Source organism: Mus musculus, chromosome 5 (genome assembly GCF_000001635.26).
Source record: "Mus musculus strain C57BL/6J chromosome 5, GRCm38.p6 C57BL/6J".
NCBI classification, from domain to species: Eukaryota; Metazoa; Chordata; class Mammalia; order Rodentia; family Muridae; genus Mus; species Mus musculus.
The window spans coordinates 31,394,813-31,416,694 of NC_000071.6; the positions used below are offsets into that span (position 1 = coordinate 31,394,813).

A 21,882-nucleotide genomic window follows, 5' to 3' on the forward strand; every position below is an offset into this window, starting at 1 on the left:
ATAAAGAAAACACAAATGGAGGCAAACCTGGAAATGGAAAACCTAGGAAAGAGGTCAGGGATTACAGATGTAAGTATTACCAACAGACTACAAGAGATAGAAGAGAGAATCTCAGGTGTAGAAGATATGGTAGAAAAGATTGACACAACTGTCAAGAAAATTCAAAACATTTTAAAAAATCCTAACCCAAAGTATTCAGGAAATTCAGGACACAATGAAAAGACCAAATCTAGGAATAACTGGAATAGAGGAGAACAAAGATTCCTGGACCTGAAAATGTCTTCAACAAAATCATAGAAGAAAACTTCCCCAACCTAAAGAAAGAGATGGACATAAAGGTACAAGAAGTGAAGAGAACACCAAATAAATGGGGCCAGAAAAGAAAATCTTCTCATCACATAATTATCAAAACACTAAATGCAGATAGTAAAGAAAGAATATTAAAAGCTTCAAGGGAAAAATGCCAAGTAACATACAAAGGGAGACCTACCAGAATTACACCAGACTTCTCAACAGAGGCCATGAAATCCAGAAGAGCATGGTCAGAGGTCATGCAGACTCTAAGAGAACACAAATGCCAGCCTAGGCTACTATACCCAGCAAAACTCTCAATCAACATAGATGGAGAAACCAAAATATTCAGGACAAAACCAAATTTAAACAGTATCTATCTTCCAGCCTAGCCCTACAGAGGATCATAGAAGGACAACTCCAACACAAGGAAGATATCTGCACCAAAGAAAGGACAAGATATTAAGCATCTCACAACAAAGTCAAAAGCAGAGAGCCATAAGCACATAAAGCCACCTACAAAAACAAACGTATCAGGAGCCATCAATATTAATGGACACAAATCACCTATAAAAAGACATAAGCTAACAGACTGGATACGCAAACAAGATCCAGCATTTTGCTGCATACAAGAAACACACCTCAATAACAAAGACAGACACTATCTCAGAGTAAAAGGATGGAAAAAGGTCTTCCAAGCAAAAGATCCCAGGAAACAAGCAGGAGTTGCCATCCTAATATCCAATAAAATAAACTTTCACCCAAAAGCTATCAAGCGTGATGAAGAAGGGCACTTCATATTCATCAAGGGGATAAATCACCAAGAGAAAGTCTCAATTCTAAACCTCTATGCTCCAAATGCGAGAGCACCCAAATTCATAAAAGAAGCTTTACTAAAATTCAAAACACATATTTAACTCCACACAATAATAGTGGGAGATTTCAAAACCTCACTCTCAACAATGTGCAGGTCATTGAAACAGAAACTAAACAGACACAGTGAACTAAAAGAGATTATGAACCAAATGGATTTAACAGAAATCTACAGAACATTTCACCATAAAACAAAGGAATACACCTTTTTCTCAGCATCTCGTGGGACCTTCTCCAAAATTAAACATATAATTTGTCACAAAACAACCCTCAGCAGATACAAGAAGACTGAAATAATACCATGCATCCTATCAGATTACCATGGCCTAAAGCTGATCTTCTATAACAACAAAAACTACAGAGAGCACACATACATGTAGAAACTGAAAATTTCTCTACTCAATGACAACACAGTTGGGGAAGAAATAAAGAAATTAAAGACTACCTGGAATTTATTGAAAATGTTGACACATCATACCCAAACTTATGGGACACAATAAAAGCAGTGCTAAGAGGAAGTTCATAGCACTAAGTGTCCTGATAAAGAAACTGGAGAGAGCTTACACTAACAAATTAATAGCACACCTCAGAGTTCTAGAAAAAAAAATAAGCAAACTCACCCAAGAAGAGTAGAAGCCAAGAAATAGTGAAACTCAGGGCCAAAATCAACCAAATAGAAACAAAGAAAACAATACAAAGAATCAGCAAAACCAAAAGCTGATTCTTTGAATCAGCAAGATAGATAAACCCCTAGCCAAACTAGAAAGTAAGTAACATATAAAGGCAGATCTATCAGAATTACACCAGACTTCTCAACCCAGACTATGAAAGACAGAAGATCCTGGTCAGAGGTCATACAGAACCTAAGAGAGCACAAATTCAAGCCCAGGCTACTATACACAGCAAAACTCTCAACCAACATAGATGGAGAAATCAAAATATTCAGGACAAAACCAAATTCACACAATATCTTTTCACAAATCCAGCCCTTCAAAGAATAATACAGGGAAAACTCCAACACCAGGAGGGAAACTAAGCTCTATAAAAAGCAAGAAAGTAATCTTTCAACAAACCTAAAAGAAGATAGACACATGAACAAAATTCCAACTCTCACAACAAAAATAACAGGAATCAACAGTTAATTTTCCTTAATATATCTTAATATCAGTGGACTCAATTCCCCAATAAAAAGACATAGACTAACAGACTGGCTACAAAAACAGGATCCAACATTCTGCTGTATACAGGAAACCCACCTCAGGGAAAAAGACAGAGACTACCTCAGAGTAAAAGGCTGGAAAACAATTTTCTAAGCAAATGGTCCCAAGAAACAAACTGGAGTAGCCATTCTAATACTGAATAAAATCGACTTCTAATCCAAAGATATAAAAAAAGACAAGGAGGGGCACTTCACACCCATCAAAGGTAAAATGATCCAAGATGAACTCTCAATTCTGAATATCTATGCTCCAAATGCAAGTGCAGCCACATTCATTAAAGAAACTTTAGTAAAGCTCAAAGCACATATTGTACCTCACACAATAATACTGGAGACTATTCAATACCCCACTCTCATCATTGGACAGATCTTGGAAACAGAAACTAAACAAAGACACGTGGAAACTAACAGAAGTTATGAAACAAATGGATTTAACAGCTATCTACAGAACATTTTATCCTAAAACAAAAGGATATATTTTCTTCTCAGCACCTCATGGTACCTCCTCCAAAATTGACCATATAATTGGTCACAAAAAAAGGCCTCAACAGATACAAAAATATTGAAATAATCCCATGCACCCTATCAGATCACCACGGACTAAGGCTGATCTTCAAAAACAATATAAATAGAAAACCCACATTCCCGTGGAAGCTGAACAACACTGTACTCAATGATAACTTGGTCAAGGAAGAAATAAGAATTTACAGACTTTTTAGAGTTTAATGAAAATGAAGCCACAACATATCCAAACTAATGGGAAATAATGAAAGCAGTCCTAAGAGGAAAACTGATAGTTCTGAGTACCTCCAAAAAGAATCTGGAGAGAGCTTCCACAAGCAGCTTGACAACACACTTAAAAGCTCTAGAAGCAAATTCACCCAAGAAGAGTAGACAGCAGGAAATAATCAAACTCAGGGCTCTAATCAACCAAATAGAAACAAAAAGAACTATACAAAGATTCAACCAAACCAGGAGCTGGTTCTTTGAGAAAACCAAGAAAATAGACAAACCCTTAGCCAGACTAACTAGATGGCACAGGGACAGTATCCTAATTAACAAATTAGAAATGAAAAGGGAGATATAACAACAAAATCTGAGGAAACCCAAAAAATCATCAGATCCTACAACAAAAGCCAATACTCAAAACAACTGGGAAACCTAGATGAAATGTACAGTTTCATAGACAGATACCAGGTACCAAAGTTAAATCAGGATCAGATTAACTATCTAAATAGTCCCATATCCTCTAAAGAAATAGAAACAGTCATTAATAGTCTCCACCCCCCCCCCAAAAAAAAAGCCCAGGATGTTATGGGTTTAGTGCAGAATTCGATCAGACCTTCAAAGAAGACCTAATTCAAATACTCCTCAAACTATTCCACAAAATAAAAACAGAAGATACTCTACCCAGTTCACTCTATGAAGCCATAAAGGCTCTGATACCTAAACCACACAAAGACCCAACAAAGAAAGAGAACTTCAGACCAGTTTGCCTAATGAATATCGATGCAAAAATACTCAATTAAATTCTCACAAACCAAATCCAAGAACACATCAAAATGATCATCCATCTTGACCAAGTAGGCTTCATCCTAGGGATGCAGGGATGGTTTAATATACAGAAATCCAGCAATGTAATCTACTATAAAAACAAAATCAAAGACAAAAACCACATAATCATCTCGTTAGATGTTAAGAAAGCATTTGACAAAATCCAACACACCTTGATGATAAAAGTCTTGGGAAGATCAGAAATTCAAGGCCCATACCTAAACTTAATAAAGGCAATATACAGCAAACCAGTAGCCAACATCAAACTTGAAGCAATCCCACTAAAATCAGGAACTAGACAAGGTTGCCCACTTTCTTCCTGCCTATTCAATATAGTACTTGAAGTCCTAGCCAGAGTAATTAGACAACAAAAATAGGTCAAAGAAATACAAATTGGAAAGGAAGAAGTCAAAAATATCACTATTTGCAGATGATATGATAGTATACATGAGTGACCTGACCCCAAAAATTCGACCAGAGAACTACTAAACCTGATAAATAACTTCAGTGAAGTAGCTGGATACAAAATTAACTCAAATCAGTGAATAAACAGGCTGAGACAGAAATTAGGGAAACAACACCCTTCAAATAGTCACAAGTAATATAAAATACTTTGGTGTGACTCTAACCAAGGAAGTGAAAGATATGTATGATAAGAACTTCAAGTCTCTGAAGAAAGAAATTGAAGATGATCTCAGAAGATGGGAAGATCTCCCATGCTCATGGTTTGACAGGATTAATGTAGTAAGAATGGCTATTTTGCAGAAAGCAATCTACAGATTCCATGCAATCCCCATCAAAATCCCAACTCAATTCTTAACTAAGTTAGAAAGGGCAATTTGTAAACTCATCTGAAATAACAAAAGAACCTATGATAACAAAAACTATCCTCAACAACAAAAGAACCTCTGGTGGAATCACCATCCCTGACCTCAAGATGTACTAAGGAGCAATTGTGGAGAAAAAAAAAACCTTCATGGTACTGGTACAGCGAAAGACAGGTAGTTCAATGGAATAGAATTGAGTACCCAGAAATAAACCCACACACCTCTGGTCACTTGATCTTTGATGAAGGAGCTAAAACCACCCAGTGAAAAGAAGACAGCATTTTCAACAAATGGTGCTGACTCAACTGTTGGTTAGCATATAGAAGAATGTGAATGAATCTATTCTTATCTCCTTGTACAAAGCTCAAGTCTAAGTGGTTCAAGGAACTCCACATAAAACCAGAGACACTGAAACATATAGAGGAGAAAGTGGGGAAGAGCCTCAAAACTATGGGAACAAGAGAAATAGTCCTAAACAGATATGGGCACGCTGAAAAATTCCTGGACAGAACAGCAATGACTTGTGCTGTAAGATCAAGAATTGACAAATTGGGGGAGGGGGCTGAAGAGATGGCTCAGTGGTTAAGAGTATTGACTGCTCTTCCAGAGATCCTGAGTTCAATTCCCAGCATCCACATGGTGGCTCACAACCATTTGTAATGGTATCTGATGTCCTTTTCTGGTGTATCTGAAGACGCCTACAGTGTATTCATATACATAAATCTTAAAAAGAATAATTAAAAAAAGAATTGACAAATGGGACCTCATAAAATTGCAAAGCTTCTGTAAGGCAAAGGAGACTGTCAATAAGACAAGGCTACCGACAGATTGGGAAAGGATTTTTACCAATCCTAAATTCGATAGGGGACTAATATCCAATATATATAAAGAACTCAAGAAGTTGGACTCGAGAGGACCAAATAACCCTACTTAAATGTGGGGTACAGAGTTAAACAAAGAATTCTCAACTGAGGAATACCGAAGTGCTGAGAAGCAACTGAAAAAATGTTCAACATCCTTAATCATCAGGGAAATGCAAATCAAAACAACCCTGAGATTCCACCTCACAACAGTCAGAATGGCTAAGATCAAAAACTCAGGTGACAGCAGATGCTCCTGAAGATGTGGAGAAAGAGGAACACTCCTCCATTGCTGGTGGGACTGAAAGCTGGTACAACCACTCTGGAAATCAGTTTGGCAGTTCCTCAGAAAATTGGACATAGTTGTACTGGAAGATCCAGTAATACCACTTCTGGGTATTTACCCAGAAGATGTTCCAACTTGTAATAAGGACACATGCTCCACTATATTCATAGCAGCCTTATTTATAATAGCCAGAAGCTGGAAAGAACCCAGATGCCCCTCAACAGAGGAATGGATACAGAAAATGTGGTACATTTACACAATGGAGTTCTACTCAGCTATTAAAAACAACGAATTCATGAAATTCTTAGACAAATGGACGAATCCAGAAGATATCATCCTAAGTGAGGTAACCCAATCACAAAAGAACACACATTGTATGCACTCATTGATAAGTGGATATTAGCCCAGAATCTCAGAGTACCCAAGATACAATTTGCAAAATACATGAAACTCAAAAAGGAAAACCAAAATGTGGATACTTTGCTCCTTTTTAGAAAGGGGACCAAAATACCCATGGAAGGAGTTAACAGAGACAAATTTTGGAGCAGAGACTGAAGGCATGACCATCCAGAAACTGCCCAACCTGGGGTCCATCCCATAAACAACCACCAAACCTAGACCCTATTTCAGATGCCAACAAGAGCTTGCTGACAGGAGACTGATATAGCTGTCTCCAGAGAGGCTCTGCCAGTGCCTGACTAATACAGAAGTGGATGCTGTCATCCATTAGATGCAGCACAAGGTCCCCAATAAAGGAACTAGAGAATGTACCCAAGGAGCTGAAGGGGTTTGCAGCCCCATAGGAGGAATAACAATATGAACTAACCAGTAACCCCAGAGCAGAGCTCTCTGGGACTAAACCACCAATCAAAGAAAACGCATGGAGAGACTCATGGCTCTAGCTGCATATGTAGCTGGGGGGGGATAGTTGGTCATCAATGGGAAGAGAGGCCCTTGGTCCTGTGAAGGTTCTATGCCCCAGTATAGGGGAATGCCTGGGCCAGGAAGCAGGAGTTGGTGGGCTGGGGAGCAGGGGGAGGGGGAAGAGGATAGGGGAATTTTGGAGGGGAAACTAGGAAAAGGGATAACATTTGAAATGTAAATAAAGAAAATATCTAATTTTAAAAATGCAGAATTTATACTAAGAAGGAAAGAATCCCAGAATTTTATTGAAGTATAGACCTATATTAAGTTTGAGTTACTACGGCAATTCTAGAATTTACTTACTCAACAAGTATTTACTGAGGTTTTTATACTTGGAGAACATGTATTACACAGTCTTTGCTTTTGCAGGAAATAAATACCAAGTAATTCTAAAATGAGAGAGAGAGACAGAGACAGAGAGACAGAGATTAAATGGAGAGAAGAAAGCCAATGGTGAAAAGGGAGTGAGGGTGTTATTTCTCTTAAGCTGCTTCCTGCTGTCTAGGGGAGTGGTCAATTTGGGGGTGTAGCTGACTTCCACCATCGGATCCACTTGGTTAAGTTTCCCATCAGATTCCTCTGTGGACAGTGGCTCTTCTGTGGGCAGTGGCTGGTAATCCTGTAACAGGAGCTGATTAATAGTTTGTGTAGAAATTTTTTTGTATTAGTCATTGAAGGAATGTAGAAACATTATTAAGGAGGCAGGAAGCAAATAATAACACCTGGAGTATGACTAGAAAAGTCATTACAAAAGGAAATATTCACTTCCATATAGGGTTTTCAAAAATCCCAGAACTGAAGGTCTCACATTCCCTGAAATTCTTTATGTCTGACTGGAGCTCCTGGATTTTATCACTATTTTGGATTGGTTGACGTAGAAACAGCATTCTTCATGGAGGAACAGGCAAAGACCACCTTCTTTAGCTATCAGGATATCTAGAAACACCATTGGTTCTGAAACACCATGACTGAAAATGTTGTGATCTTGGCCAGGCTTCAGAAGGACCACACCAGGCCAAACAGTTCCACGTGAGGTTTATTGAGAGAAAGAGGGGCAAGGTGGTGGCAGAAAGAGGAGGGGAGGGAGAGAAAGAGAGATCAAGGGGGCTTTTATATATGGATGGTGACATAGTCATAGCAAAAGGTGGGACATGATCCAAGTGGATTCTGGGAATATGGTGGCTGTTACTTTGGCAACAGGTGTGGGGGTTGTGCCTATGTGATGTTAGAGGTTTCAGGGGTCCTGATGCCAGCATCCTCCCTGAGGGCTGCAAGGGCACCTCCTGGAGTGACTTCTCCCTGCAGTACTTGGACAGCTACTCCCTGAGCGACTGTGATGGCTACTTCCAGGGGGATTTTGAGGGTGCTTCCTTGAGGGACTGAGTGGGGCCCTACTTGAGGGACTGTGAGGGCTCCTCCTTGAGGGACTGCGTGGGGTCCTCCTCGAGTGACTGTGAGGGCTCCTCCTTGAGGGACTTGGATGGCTACTCCTTGAGCCACTGTGATGGCTACTTCCAGAGGGATTTTGAGTGTGCCTCCTTGAGGGAATGTGATGACTTCTCCTTGAGGAACTTCGAGGAGTTCTCCTTGAGGGACTGAGTGGGGTCCTCCTTGAGGGACTGTGAGGGCTCCTCCTTGAGGGACTGCATGGGGTCCTCCATGAGGGACTGTGAGGGCTCCTCCTTGAGGGACTGTTATGAAGTCTGTCAGAGAGACTGTGGTAGGTTCTTAGAGAGGAGCTAAGACTCTTTCTCTGGGAGGGACTGTGATGACACCTCTCAGAAAGACTTCTAAGGGTTCTGTCAGCGGGACTACTATGCCTTCTCCAAGAAGGACTGTGTTGCTTCCTCTCATAAGGACTTTGCCAGTGAATTCTCTGAGGAAGCCTGCAATGGATCCTTTCAGGTGGCTTATTACATAGGGTTCTCTCCATGAAGAAGCCTTGTTGTTCTTCCTTGTTAATGGGTTTCTTTCCCAAGTGACTCTGCAGGATTCCCTTCAAGAGAGGGTTAGATACAATCCTCTCTTGGGCCTGAAATTTGGCTCCTACTTTAGAACAGTTCTTGGACTCTAGACTGGATATTTCATCACTACAGCTTTTTGTTGCCATACTGAAGACATTTTGAACTCTCTTCAAAGGTTCTAGGACTGAAGTAGCTTGGTTAAAGACATCTCTTCCACAAGCCAAGATCTTCTGCAATTGCAAGGGTCTGGGTAGGAGAGAGCTTGCTTGTTTGGGATTTTGAGGTTGTCTACAGCACTCACTTGCTCCCTGAAACTTGTCCTTTTGCTTAGGGGTTGAGGTTGATGACCTGTACCTGAAAACTGGTGTCTTGGCTCCATGGCTATCTCCCATTAAGCCATAATCCTCAGATCTTTGTTTGGGGTGCAAGTTTTTGATTGACCACAAATTATCTGGCCTCATCTTGTACTGAAGTTTCTGTCCTATAAAATTCACAGTTGTGTGTGCTGCTTGGAATGCGTGCCTTAGGCTGTGAAAAAGCGATTGGATAAATTTGGGCTGGGAGGATTTCTTAGGTTATCTCTTGGAAGTGCTTGTTTGGGTGTTTTCCATTTTGCTTCTTGATAGACCCCCCCCCCCAGTGTTCTAGGATGACTGCCTTTTGTGCTTGTACTGATTTTGTAGAGCCTTGTGCTTTGTGTTTGCAGTCCCTTGATGATTTTCTTCATTGGATGTGTTAAGACAGAAGTCTTTCTTGGGCTTGATTTAACAGATATTTCATCCAGATTGCTTCTGTATTCACTCTCTTAAGATGCAACTGAATCTCACTACCATGGCCCTCAAGGGTGCTTAAAAGGTGGAGCTGTGGGTAGATGAGAAGGTACGGTCCAAAAGTAGACTCTAAATTATGACAGCAATTAAATCCTGAACACCGACCACATTGTAAGCAGATGGGATACTTTAGGACAAGACCTGACGCTAGAGGAAGAGGGACATTGTGCTGTATTTGACTTCTTAGAAATTTTTCTGCTATTTTTTCCTGTAGTTCTTTTAGCAGTTGGGTCTGTTCTGAGATATCTATCTTGGACTGGGAGAAAGAACCTGTCCTGAGGGAATGCTGAGACTCAGAAGTCCTAGTAAAATTTTCACATGGTGAAATTTTACTCTGCTCCCTGGAAAGAGAACCTTCCCTAGTGTAAAGTATCTCAGAGTTAGAATCTGATTTCGTCAAGGCAGGAAACTTGGCCCCAGTACATGAGATAGACACATGCTCATCCTGGAGTATATTGCTGAGGTTTGAGCTTGTTTTCTTGACACCCAATCTACTACCAGAGTATTGCTGTATTATGGAAGATGTGGAGCTGCGTGTCCACATCTTAAAAGGCATTCTTTTCTCATTACTGTGACATAAAATATGTCTCTGAATATAGTTTTTAACCACTGAGGTCTGAGAAACAGTTTTTGGAACCCTCTCTAGCAGGCTTTGAGAAAATTCCATTAGTTCAGCTGGAACCCCAAATAAATTATGAATAGACTGGCAGATGTCCATAGTGGATCCTTCTGTTAAAATTGACTGAGAACAAGGCTTCTTTTCCATAATGGTTCCCAGGACATTCCCCAGCATTAGCATACTGGAGAGGTATTTCCTAGGTAGTCTCTGCCTACAGACATGACTTTCCCAGACATTCTGTTGTATGCCCAAGAAAGAATGGATAGAGCTTCTTTGAGCCTCTAATCCAGCCTGAAACTCCTCTGATAGTAGTTTGAATGAATATGAAGAATACCTCTGGAATTCCTCCATTTGGCCCTTTTCAATTCCTTCCTTAGATAAGACATTCATACTCCAGATCTCAGGATATGGGTTTCCCTTGGTGTCCCCTGTCTTATCAGAGGGTAGATTTGGAAGGACCAAGGGACGAACTGAAGATTGTATTATAATAGTGTCTGTGTAGGACTTTGAAGACTGCAAAATTCCCAAACCAAGGTTTTCCATATCAAAAGCTCTTAAATCTTTAGGCACCCCAGAACCCTGAAGGTGCCCTAATTGTGTTGTTTTATCAACGCTTGAAAGAAATGGGGCTGAAGGGCTGTGTATGAAATGAGATAAGGAGTTCTCTGCCTGTAACTGTACTGATGTGATCATCTCTGAGTCTTTACTCTGATTTGAATCCTCCATTTTCATTACTTTACGAGATTCTGGTGTGAGGCCTAGAGATTTTTCAGCCTGAAGCCTTTGTTCATGAGTTAACAATGTAGGTTCCTTAAGGGGAGATGTTTGCTGAAATATTAATTCTGCAGAAGTCACTTGAATATCTGCCTTTGGAGTTAACCCTGCAAGTTTTACCAGTCCTTGAAGATGTGGTCTTGAGTGTAATTCAAACACTCCTTTATTTTAATGCTCGATCTCATGGTGAGTCCTGATGCCACTTCTTCAGATTTTACAATCAGAACCAGTGGTTTGGGATTTAATACAGTCTTTATAATTTGAAAGCCTGGTTGTCGTTTTATTTCTAAAACCTGATGTGTTGGCGCTAGGGTTAATTTATTGGATTGCACATTTTGTAGCCAAAGGCTTGGAGCAAATTCTGAACTTATCACATCATGTATTCTGAGAGTCAAATCATTGTATTTTGACTTTTGAGGGGTACTCTCTGGAATCATCACAGACTTTATAACTTGAAGTGGTGGTCCAGGAATCTCTTCCACATTTTCAGAAACTTTGGGGAGGGCAACTGATTGAGGAACTGGAAGGGGTGTCTTTGCAGATTCTGTCACTTGATCTTGTGGCTTTGGATTAATGCCTACAAAGTTTACCGTTTGATCCAGTGATTCTATTGGAGTGATGCTTGCACTTTCCGGGCTCAGATTCTGAGGTTCTATTAGTTTAGCCGCTACCTCTCCTGGCTGCCCTGTACCAAAGGTGAGCTCTACAGAGTCTGTATTTCCCTCAAATTGACTGGCTTGATTGCATGACAACTCAGAGCATTCTTTTTGCAGCCACAGCATAGAGGCCAAATTTTTAGATTTGGGAATCTGAGTTCCTGGCCCTGGTGTTATTCCTGAAACAGGATCTGGGATGTAACAGAATGGCCTTGGTGTTGATACTACAGATTGTTCCCTTTGAGATATTTTCTTAGAGGCCACCCCCAGAGGTCCTAAGTCTTGAGGACATGGCCTTGGAGATTTTTCTACAAATCCGGGCTCTCTATTTACTGGCTTTGGAGTCATTCTAAGAAATTCTTTTGCTGGCTGTTTTGCTTCACAAGTCACCTCTATCATGTCTGCAACATGACTCTTGACATTGAGGGCCATTCTATCAGATTCTATAACTTCTTTTATGTGTAACTCCTTGAAATCTTGAAATTGAGGCCATGACCAAGAATGTAACTCAGGAGTTTCTGGGATCTGGTTTAGTTCTGAGGATTTTGAATCTTGATCACTTAGTGTTGGAGTCAGATCAAAAAATTCTGGTACTTGAAGATCTAGCTTCAGGGGCATCTCTAATGATTCTATGACTTTATGTGTTGGGTTGGAGCCCAACCTCACAGATTTCTCCATCATTTCTTTGCTTTTATGTCCCAACCCTTTTTTCATTTCTAAAGATCCCACATCTTGATAAATTGGTGAAGTAAAATTCAATTTAGGGACTTGATACCTAGGTTTCATGCTCATCCCTGCAAAGTCCACCACCTGTCGCTCTGGTCTATATATGACTTTAGCAGATTTTGTGACAGAATCAATTGTCTGGGGCATTGGGTTCCCAGGTTTCATGTTTTGAAGAATTGACTTTGGTGGTGACTCCACAGATTTTCCTGTTTCTGGCAGAGACACTGATGGTAATTTTACCTGTTTTACACCTTGCCATTTTGGCTCTGAAGTAAATGCCGAAGATTTTGTATTTTGCTGCTGTGATTTCAGTGACAAATTTGAAAATTTGACACTAGTCAGTGCTGGTCCTGCTAAGAGCTTCCTGGTGGACTGTGGGGCCAATACCATCATTGGTTTCTCCTCTGAAGGAAAGAGTTGGCAATTCAGACTCTCCTGTTTAGATCCTATTATCAGCTCCTTAGGGTTTGTATCTTGAAAACATGGCTTTGGTGCAAGGGAAGACATAAGATGTTGTGAACTGTGGCATGGCATCAATTCTGAAGAACTCACACTTTGAGACTGTGGTACAGGCTTCAACTGCACAGTTTGAAGGTTTTGAAAACAAGGATCTGGAAAAAACAACTTATTGCTCAAGTCATTCAGACCACAGCTAGTTGTCAGTTCTCCAGTACTTTTACAAAACAATACTTGTGTGCTCCTCTCTGGAAACTTTCTATCTTCAGGTGGTGACCTTGGTAAAGCCACAGAATTCACACCATTTGAATGAGGCCTCAAACTTAATATAGGTTGTGCACTTTGATGCCATGACCCACGCTGGTTCTTCAAAAGTGGGTTCTTTTGAACCTTTGCCCCTGGCATTAAGTTAGATGAACCCACACCTTGAGAAGGTGATCTAGTGTTTAACAGAGCAGATTTTGTACTTTGAGACTCTGAGTCAGGGGTCAACTCAAAGGACTTTATGCTTTGCAACTGTGGCCCTGAACTGGGCTTTACAGAACTTATGCACTGAGGTTTTGACTCAGGATTAAACCCAGAAGAATTCATATCTTGACTTTGTGGACCAGGGTTGAATTCCATAGGTGGTATACCCAAATTGTTTGACCCTGGAGTTAATTCAGACTTAAAATCTTTCAAGTGTTGCTCTTGAAGTTTTGGAGCTTGTAAATGTGGCCCAGGGTTGTAGCCAATAGAATTTACAGACTGAGATTCTTGACTTAGAGTACATGCAGAAGAATTTATATCTTGCAAATGTATTCTAGTATTGCACCAAACAGGATATACACACAGAATTTGTGGTGATGGAAATGTACAAAAATTCACACCTTGAAAAAGTGGCCCAAGATTATACCTATTAGAATTTTCACACAGAGGATTTTTGCCCTGCAGTGTATACAAAAGAATTTACTCCTTGGATCCCTTGTGTTTGGCTACAGTTACCTGTTTGGAACTTCTCAGGTTTTACACTTTGAACAACTGGATCAGTAGCAAATTCAAATGAGGTTGCACCTTTGAATTGTGACTTAGAGTTCATTTCATCTGTGGGTTTTATATTTGCAGGTTTTGGTTTGGTTTGGCTACAGTCACAGGTTTTACACTTTGCTGTTTCAAACATAGGGTGATCACAGGTTTCCTATCTTGCATTTGTGGCAGTGAAGTCAGTTCCTTGGGTTTTACACCTTGCAGTTGAGGCCCTTGAAACACCTCCATAGACTTCTCTTGAAACAGCATCCTTGGTACAAAAGTCACAGGACTCTCCTCTTGCTTCTTTGGTTCAAGTTTCAAGTCCATGGCATTTACATCTTGAACATGTGTATCACAGGCCAACCCCTTGTTTTTCAATTCTTGAATTCTTGAACCTGGAATCAACTTCACAGACTTCATATCTCCTCTCAGTGAACTACTTGGGGATTCCACAGTAGATTTTATCCTCTTGAGACACTCTTCTACAGTTAAGATCACAGGTTTCCTATCTTCTATTTTTGGCCTTGAAGAAAGTAACCTATGTTTTAAACCCTTCAAGCTGGAGCCTGGAGGCAGCTCCTCAACTTTCCTATCTCCTGCCTGCGTCCCTGGGGTTGACAGCATAGACTTGACATGCTCCAGCTCTGACATTGACTTTAACTTTGTAGATGTAATGTCTCCCAAATGTAGCCCTGGTGTTAATTCCACAGATGGCAGAGCTTCTTGCTTTGAGACTGTGTTCTTCTCCACAGGTTTTATATGTCCCAAAAGCTGTCCTTCTATCAATTCAGAAGATGCTCTGCCTTGGGTCTGTGGTCTTCTGATCAACTCAGAATGATCTGCATTTCCTAAGTGTCTCCCAGGAGCCAATTTCATTGTTTCTGCCATTTGCACCTGTGACTCAGATACCATTTTATAAGACATTTTGTCTTCAAAGTTTGGTACTTGACTCCTTGTGACATATTTTACATTGTGAAATGGGGACACTTGTCTTATTAATTCTGGCTTCATCCCCTGCCTCTCTGGCTGTATTGTCAACTCAAATTTTTTACACATTCTAAATGTGGCCCTGAGTTTAGCTCTGAAGTTTCCACACCTTGAAGTGGAGTTCCTCGTATTACATCCAATAATTTGACATCTTGAAGCCATGGCCCTGAGTTAAAACTCACTTGCCTTGTATCCTGTAGCTCTGCAGTCATCATCTTTGCTAGGTTGGGATCCTGCATCCCTAATTCTAGAGTCATAGAACTTCCACTATCACACAGCAATCCTGAGATTTGCTCCCCAAATTTGATCTCTTGAAGTCTCTGTCTTGAAGCCAGCTCAGAAAATTTGGTAACTTGTTCCCGAGGTCCTGTGCTGACATCCTCAGATATCACATGTGGATGCTGTAGTTCAGTGGCTTGTGTTGTAAATTTCATGTTGTGAAATTCAGATCCTTGTGTAGTCAGAGCAAGCTTCCTATCTTTGAACTTTGGCTCTTGGCTTAATGGCCAAAATGATTCTGGCATAAATCCCTGAGATGTCCTCTCTTGAAGCAGAAAACCTTGTATGAGCTGTGTATATTTGAAGCCATGGTGCTTAGGTTTTGGCATCGACTCAGAAAATCTCACATCTTGCAAACATGGTCCTAGATTTACTTCAGTAGATTTCACATGTTGTAGATGTGGTTCTAGAACCTTTGGCCCTGGAATAAAACCAGATGACCTGATTTCTTGTACTGGGAAATATGATATTGCTTCATCAGATTTCAAATTATAATGTGGGGACCCCGAGATAGAATTTGCTGGATTTTCCCCTTGAAGAAGTTGCCCTTGATATAACTTTGGAAATCTGACACTTTGCAGGTGTAGCCCTGGAATCAATGGTGATTTGACAACTGGCTGTTCTTGGCCCAAATTCAAATCCACGGATTTCACAGTTGGAATCTGTGTCCCCTCAACCAACTTCTTTGGTGATAAACTCTGAAGATCTGGCTCTGGTTTTGCCTTTTCAGGATCTAACACTCCTAGAGATTTCTGTTGTACTAAATCCACAGATAGCTCACTTTGTAACTCTAGTCCTGTATCTATTTGCATAGACTTTACATTGTGGAGCTGTGGCCTTGGGATCGCATCTATAATATGTGTTGTGGGTCCTGTAGTTAACTCTATAGGTTCTATAACTAGTCTAGATGGTTCAGTGGTTTTTTTCTACCAATGACTCTGATTCCTCAATTTGCACTCTTGGTTCTAGATACGACCCCTGAGATCCCATTTCTGAATATGATTCTACAATGGTCCCCTGGGTATTATCAAATTCAGGCAATGTCAATTCGGTGCTTTCTGTGAATTCATACAGACTCGTTTCTGATGGGTTAGTAATCTTTGGTTCCCTTGTTTGATGCTCAGGATTTACTATATTTATCGATTCAATTACTGTATTTGATGACTTGCAAGGTACACTCACTTTTTGAGCTTCATTTGATGGCTGTGATAAATCAGTCTTATCTTTTGTTTTCCCCACAGGGTCTGTTGTTACCTCTGAATGTGAATCTGGGATTATTCCCATTGAATCCATATCCTGAAGCAATGCCATCGGAGTGACCTTTATTCTGTCTGTGGCTGAACATGGTGGCTTGGGTGTCAGCTTTGCATGAGTTCCTTGTGCCTTATGTGACTTCATCCTTTCTTCTGGAAGACCTATGACTCTCTGTTCTATATTCAGCTCTAACACTTGCTTTGGATCCTTTTTCTGTAAAGTGGTTTCTACCTGAATTGCATTAACTTCTACATGTCTGGAAGATGGCCTGTCCATTGATATAACTAAAGGATTGTATCTAATGATTTGGTGGTCATTCTCAGATTCTAACTGCTTGTTGGAGGTAAGTGGCCATGACATTCTGGCTTCTGTCCTATTTACTTCAGAATTGACACTGATGTTCACATGTAGATGAATCAATGGAACACCTGAAGATCTGTTGGTACTTAGCTTGGTGCTCTGAGGGATGGGTGTAGGTAACTGAGTGTGGGAGATCTCCTGTTCAGGAACTCCTTGTACATCCATCAGATGATTGAGTGTTTTCCATGACTTCTTCACAGGCAGAGGTACCACTTGTTTCTGCAGAGTAGAAACCTTCTGAGACATATGTCCTTGCAGCTCTCTTCTGACTAACGGATCTAGGGATTGTAAATTAGAGTTAATAAAAGAGCCATGAGCTTGTAAAGGAGGAAGGACAGCAAAATTCTGGAAAAGATCTGACTTCTCAGTGTCGGTCAGCTGAAAGGTAGGCAGTGGTGTGCTTCGGTTCCTAGATGTGGGCAATTCCTTTTCCGGGAAATCGGGGACAATATTGCCCTGGATTTGCCAAGTTGTTCTTTCAGGAAAGATTGGAAGATAAGACAGGATCCAGCTGTTGTTGGAGGATTCAGAGGATATGCTGTAGTCAGTAGAACGTTTCCTATTTTTACAGTAATGGCAGTGTGGGACACTCTCATGAGCCACAGTGTCAGAGATGGAAGAAGACGTACCATGGGATTCTGGTAAATCCGGTTCCAAAAGTGTTGCTCTGAAAACAAAGAGAGTTTTCATTTTGTTTAGAATCAGTAGTGGGAAAATTAGGACAAAGGAAGACAGTGGTCATTCTAAGTCCAAAATATTTTTGGCCAAAGGGAGGTGAGGGTGAGAAAGGAATGCCATTCACAAGCATCAGTTACTTCTGTAAAGAATCCCTCTACCAAAGCTCAAGTCTAAGTGGATCAAAGAACTCCACGTAAAACCAGAGACACTGAAATTTGTAGAGGAGAAAGTGGGGAAAAGCCTCGAAGATATGGGAACAAGGGAAATGGTCCTAAACAGAACAGCAATGGCCTGTGCATTAAGATCAAGAATCGACAAATGGGACCTCATAAAATTGCAAAGCTTCTGTAGGGCAAAAGATACTGTTAGTAAGACAAAAAGACCACCAACAGATTGGGAAAGAATTTTTACCAATCCTAAATCTGATAGGGGACTAATATCCAATATATACAAAGAGCTCAAGAAGCTGAACTCCAGAAATTCAAATAACCCCATTAAAAATGGGGTACAGAGCTAAACAAAGAATTCTCAACTGAGGAATACTGAATGGCTGAGAAGCACTTGAAAAAATGTTCAACATCCTTAATCATCAGGGAAATGCAAATCAAAACAACCCTGAGATTCCACCTCACACCAGTTAGAAGAGCTAGGATCAAAAGTTCAGGTGACAGCAGATGCTGTCGAGGATGTGGAGAAAGAGGAACACTCCTCCATTGCTGGTGGGATTGCAAGCTTGTGCAACCACTCTGGAAATCAGTCTGGCTATTCCTCAGAAAACTGGACATAGTACTACCAGTTGATCCAGCAATACCTCTCCTGGGCATATACCCACAAGGTGTTCCAACTGGTAATAAGGACACATGAGCCACTATGTTCATAGCAGCCCTATTTATAATAGCCAGAAGCTGGAAAAAACCCAGATGTCCCTCAACAGAGGAATAGATACAGAAAATGTGGTACATTTACACAATGGAGTACTACTCAGCTATTAAAAACAATGAATTTATGAAATTCTTGGGCAAATGGATGTATCTGGATGATATCATCCTGAGTGAGGTAACCCAATCACAAAAGAAGTCACTTGATATGCACTCACTGATAAGTGGATATGAGCCCAGAAACTTAGAATACCCAAGATACAATTTCCAAAACACAAGAAAATCAAGAAGGAAGACCAACGCATGGATACTTCAGTGCCTGGCAAATACAGAAGTGGATGCTCACAGTCATCTATAGGATGGAACACACAAGGTCCCAAATGTAGGAGTTAGAGAAAGTACCCAAGAGCTGAAGGGGTCTGCAATCCTATAGGTGGAACATTATGAACTAACCAGTACCCCCAGAGCTCGTATCTCTAGCTGCATATGTAGCAGAGGATGGCCTAATCGGCCATCATTGGGAAGAGAGCCCCCTTAGTTTAGCAAACTTTATATGCCTCAGTACAGGGAAACGCCAGAGCCAAGAAGTGAGAGTGAGTGGGTAGGGGAGCAGGGCAGGAGTAGAGTATAGGGGACTTTTGGGATAGCATTTGAAATGTAAATGAAGAAAATATCTAATAAAAAATTAAAAAAAAAAAGAATCCCTCTACCAGGAGCAAGGGAGATGAGCCAGTGAAGTGCATAGCACACAGACAGAGAAGCTGGCCCTATCCTGAGAGCACACAGGATAATATAAGCAAGCACATGGTGCCCCAGTGCTAAACAAGTGCATCCCTGGGGCTCACTGGCCAGTCAGGGCTAATTAGTGAGTCCCACTGAGAGACTGTATTTCAAAAACAAGATGGATAGATCCAAGGAATGACACCTAAGTTTTACACACACACACACACACACACACACACACACACACAGAGAGAGAGAGACAGAGACAGAGACAGAGACAGAGAGACAGAGAGAGAGACAGAGAGAGAGAGACAGAGAGAGAGAGATATCCCATTAAAGTTGCCATTAAGGGTGACCTGAGTTCAGTTCAAACCCTAATGTCCGCATGTTACAGAACTGACTCCTGTGGTTTGCCCTCTGACCTCTGCATACATTTGGTACACATGTGCACGTGTTAAAAATAAATACATCGCCGGGCGTGGTGGCATACGCCTTTAATCCCAGCACTTGGGAGGCTGAGGCTGGCGGATTTCTGAGTTCAAGGCCAGCCTGGTCTACAAAGGGAGTTCCAGGACAGCCAGGGCTAAACAGAGAAACCCTGACTCAAAAAACCAAAAATAAATAAATAAATAAATAAATAAATAAATAAATAAATTTTTATCTTAAAAAAAAAAAGAAACCATCATCACTGCTTTGGGGGTTAGAGACATGGGTCAGTAGTTAAGAGCTGTGTCTGCTCTTCCAGAAGACCTGGATTTGATTCTCAGCAACCACATAGTGGTTCACAAACATCAGGAACCCTAGAACCAGGGGATCAGGTATTTTATTCTGACCTCTGTGGGTACCAGACAGGCATGTGGTACACAGATATAGGTGCATGCAAAAGACTCTTACACAGAAAAATATAAATAAATCTCAAAAAATACTTCCTTATGACTCAATTTTTTCTTTTCTCTCTGCCTTTACTGTTCTTCCTTCCTTTTTTAATTTTAATATTTCTCTACCCCCTACCCAGAAACTCTGTTTACTGACCTTGCATTTTCCAGATGTTGGAAGATATTTTGAAAGCTCTTCTCCATTGACCATAATATATAGTACTCTCTGGAGCCCATAGGAAGTCCTGAAATACTGAACACATTAGGGTAGGTCAATGGAACTGAAGTGATATCAGAGTACCACTAAGCTATCCAATATGAATAGAAAGTTAATTTAGAAAGGAGACAATTGCTCTCATAGTAAATGAAGTAAAACTACCAGGTATTTTATACTTCTAGCACTTACAATTAAGGTGATGTCTTAGTTGGGTTTCTATGGCTGTGATGACACACCATGACCATTATCTGCTTGCAGGTAAAGAGTTAGTTTCATCTTCCAATTTTCAAGTCATACTCCATTGCTGAGGGAATTCAGGGTAGGAACTCAGGGCAGGATCCATGAGGCAGGAGCTGACACACAGGCTCTGCTTACTGGTTAGCTTTCATAGCTTGCTCACCCTGCCTTCTTATGTCACCTGTGACCACCAGCCTAGGATGGCATCACCATAGTGAGCTGGATGTTCCCACATCAATCATCAATTAAGGAAATGAATCAGAGGCTTGCCCACAAGACAATCTGGAAGGAGCAATTGAGGGTCCCTCTATCAAAATGACCCTAGCTTGTATCAAGTTGTCGTGAAACTGTCAGTAGGACAGTCTGAAGACAGACTCTGCTTACCTAAGGAGATCATCTTCCACAAATTTCATTCTGGAGTCGTCCATTTGTGAAACTGGTAATGGAAGTAAAGAAACTATTCAGCATAGTGACTACTGATATCGTCCAGCAGAATCCCCTTCATGTAACAATCATGAGGGCAAAATGGAGTCATGCCAGCCATGTAGCTAATTAGTGGCACAGCACAGCTATCAACATATTACAAGTCCATGCTCTCTGCTGTCCTCATCATGGACCAGAAGTGTCCCCATTAGAAGCATGGGAATGGGAAGTTAGCAGAGGGAGACACAGAGATCCTGATACATCTTTTCCTGTAAAGATGTCTACTCTTGATCCATAGTAGAGGAATAAAGGTAACAGACCTCCCTTGTCAAACTCTTGGTAGCTATTCTTTGTCCATTCTCCTGACCCACCCAGTTTCTTTCCCATACTTTGGGCTTTCCATGAAAACATATTAGACAAAGAAGCTTGGGAAAAGGGACAGTGGAGGAGCTATGGAGCTGTTTGTATGACTTTGGAAGTGAAGATGTTAGAAAGATGGTAATACTCTAGCCACATTCTCTTTTTCAGCTTTCTTCCACATGCTGTCAAAGACCAGAGTCTTAAAGCAGAAAGATATACTAGCTGATATCATCAGCCTTCAGCTAACAATAAGGAATAGAGTCATTCTGACCTGTGGGTTTCTTGATCTCTTCACCCTAAAGAAAAACACACAAAAAATAAACAAGAAACTTAGGTTTATGTTATAGATTGGAGATTTTATTGACAATACATCTCACTTTACACATGGGATATTGATATGTTTTATATCAGGTATCAACTCAGCTGTCTTCTATAATCATATCACTAGTTACTAATTTATTTATTTTTGAATAATTTATTAAATATAATAAGGAAACAGCAAAATGGCTCTGTACGCAAAGGTGCTTGATACCAAGCCTAAGGACCTGGGTTCCACCTCAGGAGCTCTCGCAGTAAAAGGAGAGAAGCAGTTTTCATAAGTTCTCCCACGTACCTCCACATTTGCAAATGCATATACACACTCATTTTTTAAAAATTACGTGTTTGTGTGTGTGTGTGTGTGTGTGTAGTACATTCTGAGGCATAGAGAAGTAGAAGATAACCTGCAAGAGTCAGTTCCTTCCA

General features: G+C 40.7%; 2 protein-coding genes across 2 annotated transcripts; both read right to left on the reverse strand.

Moving 5' to 3' along the window:
* Positions 1–7,734: 7,734 nt before the first annotated feature.
* Positions 7,735–9,429, reverse strand: Gm40275 (predicted gene, 40275). Its single transcript, XM_011240803.2, has one exon. The coding sequence runs from the start codon at positions 9,257–9,259 to the stop codon at positions 8,069–8,071; it is 1,191 nt and encodes a 396-aa protein (XP_011239105.1). The 5' UTR covers positions 9,260–9,429; the 3' UTR covers positions 7,735–8,068.
* Positions 9,430–11,040: 1,611 nt separating this feature from the next.
* On the reverse strand, positions 11,041–20,791 carry Gm36182 (predicted gene, 36182). The gene is made up of 3 exons (XM_030254957.1): positions 20,740–20,791; positions 20,059–20,154; positions 11,041–17,414 (listed from the first exon to the last, which is right to left on the reverse strand). Exon 3 carries the CDS (start codon positions 13,481–13,483, stop codon positions 11,138–11,140), a length of 2,346 nt encoding a protein of 781 aa, XP_030110817.1. The 5' UTR covers positions 13,484–17,414; positions 20,059–20,154; positions 20,740–20,791; the 3' UTR covers positions 11,041–11,137.
* Positions 20,792–21,882: the final 1,091 nt, after the last annotated feature.

Coding starts and splice junctions, on each gene's coding strand:
- Gm36182 (XM_030254957.1), bottom strand. CDS start 13,483: ATGGAATTCAACCCTGGTCCACAAAGTCAAGATATGAATTCTTCTGGG.
- Gm40275 (XM_011240803.2), bottom strand. CDS start 9,259: ATGAGGCCAGATAATTTGTGGTCAATCAAAAACTTGCACCCCAAACAA.